The sequence below is a fragment of the Nanorana parkeri genome, unplaced genomic scaffold, assembly GCF_000935625.1.
Source record: "Nanorana parkeri isolate BGI_ZX_2015 unplaced genomic scaffold, ASM93562v1 scaffold2191, whole genome shotgun sequence".
NCBI lineage: Eukaryota > Metazoa > Chordata > Amphibia > Anura > Dicroglossidae > Nanorana > Nanorana parkeri.
The window spans coordinates 77,733-90,225 of NW_017308459.1; the positions used below are offsets into that span (position 1 = coordinate 77,733).

At 43.5% G+C, this 12,493-nt stretch overlaps 1 protein-coding gene across 1 annotated transcript in view; it reads right to left on the bottom strand.

The window, feature by feature from the left end:
- Positions 1 to 8,681: 8,681 nt before the first annotated feature.
- The window catches only part of LOC108800994 (cytochrome P450 2K4-like), a 32,828-nt gene continuing 29,016 nt past the window's right edge, over positions 8,682 to 12,493 (bottom strand). The window contains exons 8-9 of the mRNA XM_018572973.1: positions 9,853 to 9,994; positions 8,682 to 8,926 (exon numbers count right to left, since the gene is read on the bottom strand). Coding sequence (XP_018428475.1) covers positions 8,748 to 8,926; positions 9,853 to 9,994 — 321 coding nt within the window. The 3' untranslated portion in view covers positions 8,682 to 8,747. The remainder of the gene's footprint in view (positions 8,927 to 9,852; positions 9,995 to 12,493) is intronic.

Sequence of the window (12,493 nt, forward strand, 5' to 3'; positions counted from 1 at the left end):
CCAGATGCCAGGAAATAGTCGATTCTAGCAAATGTGTTGTGTACTGAGGAGAAGTGTCTATATTCCCGCTCAAATGGGTGTCGTATCCTCCATACATCCACCAGATCCAAAGATTCAGTCAATTCTGCCAAGTGTGTTGGTTTGGGTTTTGACAAGCTAAGTACCCTGGGGGATCCTGAGCTCCCAGACCTGTCCTCCCCCGCCACCATAACAGAATTAAAGTCCCCTCCCAAGAGCTTGTTGGGATTATCATCACGCATGATCCATGAGATGGTCTCCTGGAAGTGTTGAGCCGTCGGTGAGTTTGGGAAGTAGAAATTATAAAGTGAGTAGGTTTTGTTGTGGACAGTGATACAAACATACAGTTTGCGACCTTCAGGGTCAGTTTCCACATGGGTGACTTTGTAAGGTAAATTTTTGTGGAACAGGATGGCTACTCCCGCTCTCCTTCCCGCAGATGGGGAACTGATGACTTCCCCCACCCAGAATTTCCGCAACCTATCTATGTCAATTTGTGAAAGATGTGTTTCCTGCAATAACACTATATCAGGCTTCAATTTTTTTAGGAACCGAAGGGTTTTTACGTGTTTGGCAGGTGACCGCAGGCCGTTTATGTTCCAGGAGACCACTCTCATAGCCATTTAATTAGGGGACAAGCAGGTTCAGCAAGGTAAATACAATACATAGGAGTTATATATGAACATTTATGAACATTTAGTAACAGAATTACAATCAATATGTGCACCAACCACAATACTCCCTCGAGTAGTATCGTAAGCTTGTGATAATGATATAGCAAAGACTGCGGATGGGGGTGGTGAATGTACGACAGATCCATAGATATCGTAGGTAACACGAGAATAACGTGTAAGAACAGTTATCGGCTGTGTATGGGTGAACCCAAAAAACGGTCCGGGGTCAACAGGACCCAGACAAAAACTCTGAAACAAAAATAAACTCAGAGACAAAAATAAAGACTAAAATAAAAACGAACAACAAGAAAAAACAAGGTTCAGGGTCATACCTTGGGACTTCTCTTTTTTCCTGAGGAGCATAGCAGGGACAGTCTCGGCTCCGCTAAGCCAGGGGAACGGCTCCAATGTGCAACAGTGGGCTGTTTCTCGGCCAGGATAGAGAGCAGAGGGTAGGTGAACGCGTACCAGGGGGTCCGGAGGTGGTAACAATAATAACAATAGTAACAACGCCCGAGGCATTTAGGGCTCAAGGCCAATAACGTCCCCCTCGTGAGATAGTAGATGGGGGGAGGCGGAAAGAGCTCACCTTGGCCTGGACGACATATCGGGCATGGCTGTGATTCCAAGTGGCTATCTGTACCTCATGGCGAATCCGAGGGGGTCATCGGAAGGCGAGGCAGCGATTTCTTTGCCGGTGTATATTGGCTTTGCTGGCGTAAAGAACTTTGGCTTCCGCGAGGGGCGTCAGGGGCCAGCATCCGATGTATATAAGCGATTGCCTCCGCTGGATCCGGGAACGATTGCTGGGAGCCGTCCAGTGCCTGAAATCGGAGAGAGGTCATTGTAGTCCAGGTACCTTACGATGACCGGGCGTGGTGACCGTCTGTCCGGATTTGGGGGACCCACTCTATGTGCCCGTTCCACTCTGCAAGGCCTATGGATCCCGAGGAGGTCCGGGATATTAAGGGTGCATATGTCCGCCAGAGAGGAGGGGCGATATGATTCCGGGAGGCCGATGATTCGTACATTGTTCCGGCGGGACCGATTTTCGAGATCCTCCACCTTGTCCATCAGATGTTGTATGGAACGTTGGGCAGAATCCAGCTGGGTGGCCGTGGATTCGCTCCCCTCCTCCAGCTGAGCAATTCGAGTTTCCGCCTCAGAGAGCCGCTGTGCCTGCTGGAGTAGTTCCGAGAGCAGGGTTTGGATGCCTTTATTCACCCCCTTGGTCACCGCTTCCTGGATGGTAGGGCGAAGGAGTTTGGCGACTTCAGCCGCGATCATGCCATGTTCAGAAAGAAGCGGGCGGTCATCTTCAGATGACGGGCTTGCATATGGCAGAGCCTGTGTGGCGGCCATCTTGGGAGATGATTGAGGCCTCCTAGGTCTCGTCGGCGTATTTTTGTTACGCGGTCCGATGCGTTTTTTTGCCAGATACTTATCCATGGGCAGCTCAGTATCAGTTCCCAGTCACTTCTCCCAGGACAGGGGGCGTTTACAAGCGGCCGAGAAGGGTTTTATATGCCGTTTAAATCTGGCAGTGCAGGAGCTCTTTTCCGTGCAGCCGCTACATCAGGCGCCGGAACCGGAAGTCAGGAAGTATTTAGGCTCTGGCTGTTTACCAAAAAAAAAAAAAAAGCTGACTAATGCAATGCATTAATAATAAAACACGTCATTGTGTTGGAAATGCACCAGCATATACTGATTGTATTACTATCTGTAATTTGTCTTTTGAGCTGTAGGTGGCGGTCTAGTGCAATGTTAGTCTCTATGTGCATGCTTATCTATGATACACAGGAAGTTTTTTTTTCTCTCCCTGTTTCCTTCACAATGCTGAACATATACATGTAATGTTTTTCTAAGGAAGTAAAACTTAATTCAGCATTCCTCAGGATCTCAGTGCGTCATCTAAACACATAACCAACACATTACACATCAACAAATGTGCATGTGAAACGCATCAACTCATGCTAAGCACAATGTAAGTGGTGTGACTACTGCCTAAAATGCATCTTATGAGATTAGTGTAGACTGGCATTGCTGGTCAATTCCAAAATTGCTCTTGGTAAAAGCTTGGGTTGAAGGCATGGTTTGAAAAACTACATCTGGAACCGACAACATTCAGACACGGAATACAGGCTCATGAAGATAGAGCTATCACAGGCTCTGGGCCCACTGCTTGTGATGCCTAAATAAAGTGCCACTAGCCAATTCCAAACCTGGGCTCGTTAGCTCGTTAGTTGGGCTCAATAGCTCACAGTTGATGAAGTAGTCATGGAAAAGTGCTGAGGGCATGGGGTCGGAGTCATTAGCCCACAGCTGACAAGATAGTCTATCAATGGTCCAATGGCAGCAAGCAACCACCAGGAGGAGCTGTGAGACAGCAACATTCATAGGAGTGCGAGACACGCCCCTAACACTGCTCGGCCAAAACTACGAGCAATATTGCGGCCAGTTTAAGCAAATCCATTGTTCTATGTCTGCAGTTCCTGCTGTGTATCATTTACTTTATCACACTTACAGTGTTTGTAAATCCATCAAATAAGCGAAGTTGAAATGCTTGCTGTTGCTATGCGCACTATAATTGTATATCTTTCTTCTGATATTTTTCTTTAGAATGGGTGCACATACCTGTTGATCCTGCCAACATGTTCTACTTCTGTCTAAGTGGTAACAATGCTAAGCACAGGTTCTAATTCTCATGGTAGAGTTGTATACTCCAGCAATATTACGTATGGTGGTCCATCATAGACAGCCACGCCACCTGGCCCACCGTAGGTCTTCGATTGGCAGTGGCTCCACAAGTACCATTGAGGGTACTACAAGGTGTACACTGCAGGAAGAGCAAGTGCAGGTAAGGGATTGTAATGTACATGAAAGCAACGGAAGAGTTTTCCCAACAGCCCTCAAAGCTCTGTGCCCTGATACAATAAAAGTAGTCTTGTGACCCCAATTAAATGCCATAAAAAGGTATTCAATGCACAATGAATGAAAACACGTGTTGCAGTGCTCTACATTGTGGTGTGAATAGGCCCTAAAAGAGGAACTTCAGCCTGTCAAAATTCTCCTCCCAATGCTCCTCTACCATGCTGCAGTTGTGTCGCAGATGTTTATAGGTTCTTTGGACCTGGCACAGACCCAAGCCATGTCTGGTTTGACTCAATGTTAAGCCTGATGAAGGGACCCTTCATGGCCCTGAAAGCGCTTGTATTCATTTGACATGGTTCTTCATAAATGAACACTTGATTATCCTGTAAGGACTTCTGGAATGCTGTTGACATTCTTACAATTGATTCATGCAACAAGCGGCGCCATCCGCAGTCACTCGCAGCACTGTTTCCTGCTATTAGGACATTCGGCAACAAGACCTTCACGTGTCTGCGCACGTGTGGAGGATTCCTGTTCCTTTTTACATGTACACATGGCATTGGTTTTGGGTATCTAGGTCCTCTGTGCATATGCAGACATGCTGTGGGTCTCTGTCAGGTCCTAAATACCGGGGGAGACTAATGTTATGTCTATACATTTGTGGATCTCACAAACATGCATGCGCCCCTCAGTAAAACACTGCCTCTTGGGATATGTGATGTGAATGTTCTACGAGGCATCAGGGTTTTTATGTCAGTCTCACCTAGGGAGGAAAGCTGGAAATATTGAGCTGCAGCAGAAAAAAAAAGAAACTAAACATTTCCCCAAATGATAAAACATTCTGCTTTTGTGTATGAGTGAGGGGAGGAAAAAGGAGAACGTTCTTTTGATGGGTGCAGGTCTGCTTTCATGTTTACATAAATGTGGGCCATCTACAGTGTACAATCATCTATATTTACCTCCTGAATTTTTTTCAGCATTCCAGACCCCTTTAACCAAGCAATAGGAAAAGAAAATCAAATTGATCTGATGTGGAAATTTGAAAATCATAACACGGTTAATAAGGTAAAAAAAAACACTTATACCCATCAGGTTTACCCTTTCAGCCCCATCAAATTCACCCTCAACTCCGGCAATTTTGGTCCAGAGAAAGACAAAAGAAAACCCGTCTGGGCACCTGTTGCCCCAAATTGGAAGAAAAAAATATTCTTTCCATGCCCCCAAGGAAAGGCAAATCAATTCGCTTTATCAAAAGTGTTTTCTTATTATTAATAATATTTTAGGATGATCTCATCTTAGAATTTTTTATTACTTGCAAGAAAGTGACCAAATCGTTTTTCAAATTCCATTTTCTTTGTTGACATTCCAGGTCTATCCTTGTTTATTGTAAAGAAGCCCTTTCTAAACTGAGTGTTAACTCTTCCTTACACATGCTGCTTTCCCTTGTCCTTTATACAGCCCTTTAGATAAAAAAAAGTGAATTTGTCTAATCTCTATACTGGCCTTGGACATGTTACTATGTCAGTTAAGTCACCACTAAGATGTTTTACAAAATTTGTCCTTTTTTAATATAAGGCTCATTTATAAAATTTCCGCTCAGCCGTACGCTGGGTGAATGCCATTCGCAGGGCACTCCCACTACTATATGGAGCGAAGGAGCATAGGAATTCTCCTCAGCTCCATCTACATAGTTAGTTTGGAAAAAGACATAGAGTTCAACCTATAGAGATATGAAAAAAAAAAAATCTAAAACCGAACGCTATGCCCACAATTACCCACTGTTGATCCAGAGGAAGGCAACCCCCCCCCCCCCCCACCATCCAACAGAGGAAAAACATTCCTACCTGATCCCACAAGGCAATCGGATATTCCCTGGATCAACCATCTCTGGTGCTTAAGTGTGGTGGGAATGCCGTGTGATTAGCATTTGCTCAACCTATGGCTGGGTAGATGATTTATAACTCAGTCCCTATGTGTTCCCCTAAACCCCGTATTCTCCATGTGGCTTTACAAGTAATTAATACAGAGGCAATGCTATAGTAGGATAATGTTTTTTATTTTTATTTTCATAAATCCCAAGATTTTATGTACTTTTATAGCTGTGGTTTGGCTTTGAGTGATGCTGCTACGTTTATTGTTAGCCTCTATTTCCAAGTCCTTGTCCACCTTTGTTTTGCTGAGCTGTCTTATGTATGATGTCTTGGGAACATTGCTCTTCCAACAGCTTAGGTGCAATCCTTTGCATTTTACAATGTATGACATTAGGGATGCACAGATACTTTTCGAGTACCAGTGCAGATACTTGGCATTTTCATGAGAACTACCAGGGTTGCAGCGGTTGCAGCTGGGACCTGGCTCTGGCACTCCACCACTGTCCTGAAATCATTAGTCTGTATTGTTTTAGAAAAACTGTCACATGACACTAAACAAAAATGTATCAGTACTCGTACTCGCAAAACTGGTATCTGTGCATCCCTTTATTTATATTTATAAAAACTAAATCCTACATTAAAACAGAGATGTACAAATCACTGGAGCTCCGTGTGCTCCTTACAAATGACAGCTGCCTCCTAATTTTTGAATTTTTCTCTAGTCTAGTCTTGGAGCTCAAAAGTATCTGTACATGTACTCGTACTTGTACCGAGTACTGTACTTGGTATCTGTGCAACCCTATATGACATCATCAGCAATTGCAGCAACATTACTATATTTTTTATTTAGATCATTAAAATTAAAAAGAACCCGACCTTGTTCCATTTTACAGGCACACATACTGTATCTTTGAGGCTTGGTAACTACTTACTCAACATAACCTCATCTTTTATTTTTTACAAAAAAAGTAAAAGATTTTCGTGTTTTTGTGCACTAAAATTAATTTTGATATATTTTGTTACTGAAAATACACACAGATCAACAATAACATTGTCACCACTGTGAGTTAAAGAGTATAACATTGATCATCTGGCTACAATGGCACCTGGAAGTGGAGAGGATATATTACAATGACACCTCAAAGTGTAGGGGAAGGGAGATATATTACAATGACACCTGGAAGAGGGGGGGATATATTACAATGACACCTGGAAGTGGGGGGGATATATTACAATGACACCTGGAAGTGGGGGGATATATTACAATGACACCTGGAAGTGGGGGCATAGATTACAATGGCACCTGGAAGTGGGGGGATATATTACAATGACACCTGGAAGTGGGGGGGATATATTACAATGACACCTGGAAGTGGGGGAGGGGGGGGATATATTATGCATCAAGTGAACATTTTGTCCCTGAAGTTGATGTGTTGGAAGCAGAAAAAATGGACAAGTGAAAGGATTTGAGTGACTTTGACAAGGGTCAAATTGTGATGTCTAGGTGACTGGGTCAGAGCAACTCCAAAACTGCAGCTCTTGTTGGATGTTCCCAGTCTGCTGCGGTCAGGACCTACCAAAAGTGGTCCAAGGAAGGAAAACTGTTGAACCGGCATCAGAGTCATGGGCGGCCAAGGCTCACTTTTGCCTGTGGGGAGCGAAGGAGGCTTCACCTTGCAACTCACAGGACTTAAAATATCTGCTACTGACAGCTTAGTGCCAGATACCACAGCATACCTTCAGAGGTCTAGTAGAGTCCATTCCTTGATGGATCAGGGCTGTTTTGGTTGCCAAAGGGGGACCTACTCAATATAATTTGGGAGAATATAATGTTATGGCTGTTTAGTGGAGATTGGATATGGAAAAGTGGATAATCAGATGAATATAAAAAATTGCAGCTACTTTCTTTTTTATAACACAGGCCTGTTCCTTCAGGAAATATATCATTTTTTGGTGTGTTAACTAATTTTCTAGCCAAAATGCAGATTTTTACATTTGTGCAAAAAAATGCTCCTGCAGTAAATCATATAAAAAAGAAGAATGGAATGAGTGTTTTTTGTGTTTTTTATATAGAAGGGTTTAGGGACTTTTTGCAGAATTAGAGTCAGGACTATTGCCAGGTGAGCTGTATATAGGCTTCCTTGCCGCATTCTTTTACCAGGATAATTTGTACTCGGGTCGGTTGGATGTCTAATGCACAAGAAAGCACCGATGTGTTTTTGTCATTTATCTCAGTCCAGTTTTATTTGCAGGATCATCATTCAGATTAAAGATTTTCAGGTCTTTACTCATTTAAATATTTACCAACAGAGAGTACATCAAACATCAGACCAGGATGACCCTTAGCCTCTAGTCCTGTAGTTGCATTTTGGACCTTGTTTTACTACTCCACAAAGAAAAGAAACATTAGATCGATGAGATTTTCTGGTGGATGTTTTTTTTTGCAGAATTACAGACAGGACTCTTGCCAGGAGAGCTTTACATAGACTGTCTGTTGTGATTACTTTTTAAGTCCTATTGTCTCCGGCTTTGCGTGTTCACAGTTGATGATCGTGAGCAAATATGTAGCATGTTATAGTGACGTTAGACTCAGGAGTTGAATGTTTAAAATACATTCAAGTACCTTAACTATTAATAAAAATGTATCTTATTTGTGTATCCCTTGGCTGTAGATCCTCCAATCATCTCTGCATTGGTGCTGACACTGTCCTTCCTTCTGGAGGGGGGCTACTTTGGTTCCCCATGGTCCCTGTGTGTGTTGTAAAGTAGTCACAGCTCCAAGCTCGCTCCGGTGATGAACTACAATCTCGTGCTTAGTTTACTAATTTGTATTGAGATTGTAGTCCATCCCGGGAGTGAGCTTGGAGTGGTGACTATTTTACAACACACACGGGGACCATGGGGAACAAAAGTAGCCCCCCTCCAGAAGGAAGGACAGTGTCGGCACCAATTCAGAGATGATTAGAGGATCTACAGCCGAGTGATACATAAATAAGATACATTGTTGTTCATCGTTACGGTACTTGAATGCATTTTTAAGATTTAACTCCGGAGTTTAGTGTCACTTAAAGTAAGTACTTATACAGTACACTAATGTGTTCATAGTCAGAAATGCACAAAGTATATATTTTAACATCTGCTGTCATATTGAACCTTCTTCTATATTAATCCGCCGCATTTTGCTATTTACTACATAAAGGTCTTTAAAAAAAGTTTATAGCTCTAAAGTGTAAACCGTTTCTTTCTGAATTTTTCGAGGCATTTTGTGGTTCCCAGTCACACCTCTACATGTTGCGTGTATTCTCCTTTCTTATCAGTTGCGAGGCACAGCACAAATGTCATGGATCATTGGAGGAGTTGTGAATCCAACTGCAGGGGTGAGGTCTAGCTCTGCCCCGGGAGGAGCCTTGAAGGTGAAGTTTTGCAGCAATGTGGTGAAGAAGAGGAAGAGTTCCATTTTAGCCAAGTTCTCCCCGGCGCAGCTTCTCTTACCTAAAAGAAAAAAAATGCACCTTTAAGGTATAAACACACGTGCTACATTAAAATGTTATTGGGGAAAAAAAGGGTCAAGTGCGTTTTTTGGTAGATAGATGCTCTTTGAGGACCCATCAGGAATAAATGGGTAATTTGCAAGTTAAAGTACATAGACTCAATTAAAAAACGCACCTCAGAGTGTGAATGGGAAATTTAGAAGAACCCCAGCCATGCTCCTTTCAGTGATCTAACCTTGTAGATCTTGGGTGGCGGGGCTATCAAAAACAGATTCTGCTGTTCTACACTTCAGCTTCCTTTATTAAAAGCGGATATTGAAACTGTATCTTGATGTGTGCATGACATATGTGAATGGGCCCTAAAGCCCATATCTGGGCAAACAAAAAAGTACCCTTGCAGTGGGGCTTCTCCCCAAGGTCTAGCTGCCTGTATAAGGAGATTTACTTATCTAGTCCCCATTCCCACAATGGTCAGTGCTCTCCCCTTCTCCCTATCCACTCCAGCTGGTGGGATGTCCTTGGGCATCCTCACATTAGGGAACCTGCATTAGACATGATGGCTTCACCGGTTCCCAGACCACTGAGCAAGCTGCAGGAACTGGTCTAGCAGACCTGAGGGAACCAGTGGGACTGGGGATCAGGTAAGTAAATCTGCTTTACTCCAGCCCCTAGACACAAACAATTATAAACAAGCACTCAACCCTAGGAGTCTGGAGGTAACCCCACTGCAAGGGTACTTTTTTGTTTGCCCAGAGATGGGCTTTGAAGATTAGGAATGGGATTCAGTTGCAGTGAGTGATAGTGTGAACGTTTTTGATTTTTTTAAGACTTAACCAGGATAGTTAAGGGGTTTAAAAGGAGATGGATTGGATCTACTGGTAATGTAGGTAATAAAAGGGCTTGTTATGTTATTTGACATTAGATTACCTGCTGAAAATGCCAGAAATGCTTCTTTTTTCAAGAAATTTCCCTCTGAACCAAGAAAATGTTGTGGGTAGAACTCGTCCGGTCTCTCAAAGTGATTCTTATCTTGAAGTACAGATGCCAGCAATGGGATCACATACGTCCCCTGTACAATAAGGAATTAAAGTCAGTTCCGGGCAGCTTGTATACATACTAGGGATGCACCAATACCAAGTACCGTACTCGGTACAAGTACAGATACTTTTTCAGCTCCAAGACTAGACTAGAGAAAAATTTAAAAAGTTAGGGAGGCCGCTGTCATTTGTAAGGAGCACGCGGAGCTCCTGGGATTTGTACATCTCTGTTTTAATGTATGTTTTTTTTTTTTTTTTTGCGCATGTAATTTTTATTGGTATTTCAAAGGATGCACTACAGGATGAATAAAGAGTTACAAGAGGAGCTATGTTATAACAACAGAGGTACATGTGCCCCATAGGATCTTATGAACAGAAGCAGGCTAATCATGTAGTCAGGAGGTATTATACAAGGCATTCATCTCCATCAGTAGCATGGATCCACAGTAACATTTCTAACAACTAAGCTAAATCTTAATACTTAATGCTTAATGTTGAACATCCTAAACAGAAAAGGAAAGGAAAGAAAAGATACTTTGGTGCGTCATGGAGTAGGAGCAGAGAGGGTAAACTGTGCTGCCAATACCCTCCTTAGCAACTATAGCGACTATATCATTATTCGGAATCTACCAGGAAAATGTGGGACAGGTTGGCCGTCAAGGGGTCCAATGTCGGGGTGTTGTGAAGAAAGTAGTGGGTGTGTCAATGAGTGGCTACCATGGGGACGATTCCCCTACAGGGAATGTAGATTAGTTTTTGCCTCGGTGGGTCTAGAGTACGTCCAATCCCCCTAGGGAATTTGAGATTCTGGCTGTAAGGTACCATTTGGAGTTTTGAAAGCACCGCATGATACTTTGGAGTTGGTCGGGGGGGAGGGTCACAGTAAGGAAGGAAGACCATGTGGAGAAAAAACGTTCTATGCGCTTCTCCTCGTTGTGCTTGTCTGCCTTGTCGAGAAGCATAAGCTTGTGTAGAGTGGATTGTAGGTCCTCCGTCGTAGGGACTTTTGGCAATAGCCAGTTAGTGAGGATAATCTTTTTAGAGGCCAACAGTCACAGGTGTTCCCAGCGTGAGATGGAAGGAACAGGAGAAGCAAGCCCATGAGGTATATCATGTAGGAGGCAGAGTGGGGTTCCCTGGTTAATCTTGAATCAGTAGCATGGATCCACAGTAACATTTCTAACAACTAAGCTAAATCTTAATACTTAATGCTTAATGTTGAACATCCTAAACAGAAAAGGAAAGGAAAGAAAAGATACTTTGGTGCGTCATGGAGTAGGAGCAGAGAGGGTAAACTGTGCTGCCAATACCCTCCTTAGCAACTATAGCGACTATATCATTATTCGGAATCTACCAGGAAAATGTGGGACAGGTTGGCCGTCAAGGGGTCCAATGTCGGGGTGTTGTGAAGAAAGTAGTGGGTGTGTCAATGAGTGGCTACCATGGGGACGATTCCCCTACAGGGAATGTAGATTAGTTTTTGCCTCGGTGGGTCTAGAGTACGTCCAATCCCCCTAGGGAATTTGAGATTCTGGCTGTAAGGTACCATTTGGAGTTTTGAAAGCACCGCATGATACTTTGGAGTTGGTCGGGGGGGAGGGTCACAGTAAGGAAGGAAGACCATGTGGAGAAAAAACGTTCTATGCGCTTCTCCTCGTTGTGCTTGTCTGCCTTGTCGAGAAGCATAAGCTTGTGTAGAGTGGATTGTAGGTCCTCCGTCGTAGGGACTTTTGGCAATAGCCAGTTAGTGAGGATAATCTTTTTAGAGGCCAACAGTCACAGGTGTTCCCAGCGTGAGATGGAAGGAACAGGAGAAGCAAGCCCATGAGGTATATCATGTAGGAGGCAGAGTGGGGTTCCCTGGTTAATCTTGACATAGAGTTCATGTAGTCAATTACATCGCGCCATAGGGAACTTATCCGTGGACAGGACCAGATCAAGTGAATAAAGTCCAGGTGATGGATGTCACACTTAGGGCAATGTTGTATCCAGTCTGGTGTTGAAGAGACAGGAACGAAGTTGAAAGCGTAGTAGGCACGGTGAAGTAGTTTGAATTGTGTCTCTCGCCACGATTCACTAATTATATTATTCCTGACGTGTTGCCACACACGTAGAATACTATCAAAAGTGTCATCTACTGGGCATCCTATCAATTGGGCCCACAGGTGGACAAATGTGGGAGTGTATTGGTCTGGCTGTTGGTGAATGTCACGGAACGAGAGGTATAGGTTGGATAGGGATAGCTTGGGCGGAGAGGAGGCTAGAAGTCTTTTGAAGATTTGGGTAGAAGCATTCTGCTGATGTGTGCGATGGGAGTGAATGAAACGTGAGATTTGCGCAATGATTTTGTTTTTATAAATATAAATAATGGGATGCACCGATAACAGTTTTGCAAGTACAAGTACTGATACTTGCTCAAGTACTCACAGATACAAGTACTGATACATTTTTGTGTAATGTCATGTGACAGCTTTTCTAAAACAATACAGACTAATGATTTCAGGACAGTGGGGGGGGGGGGGGGGGGGGGG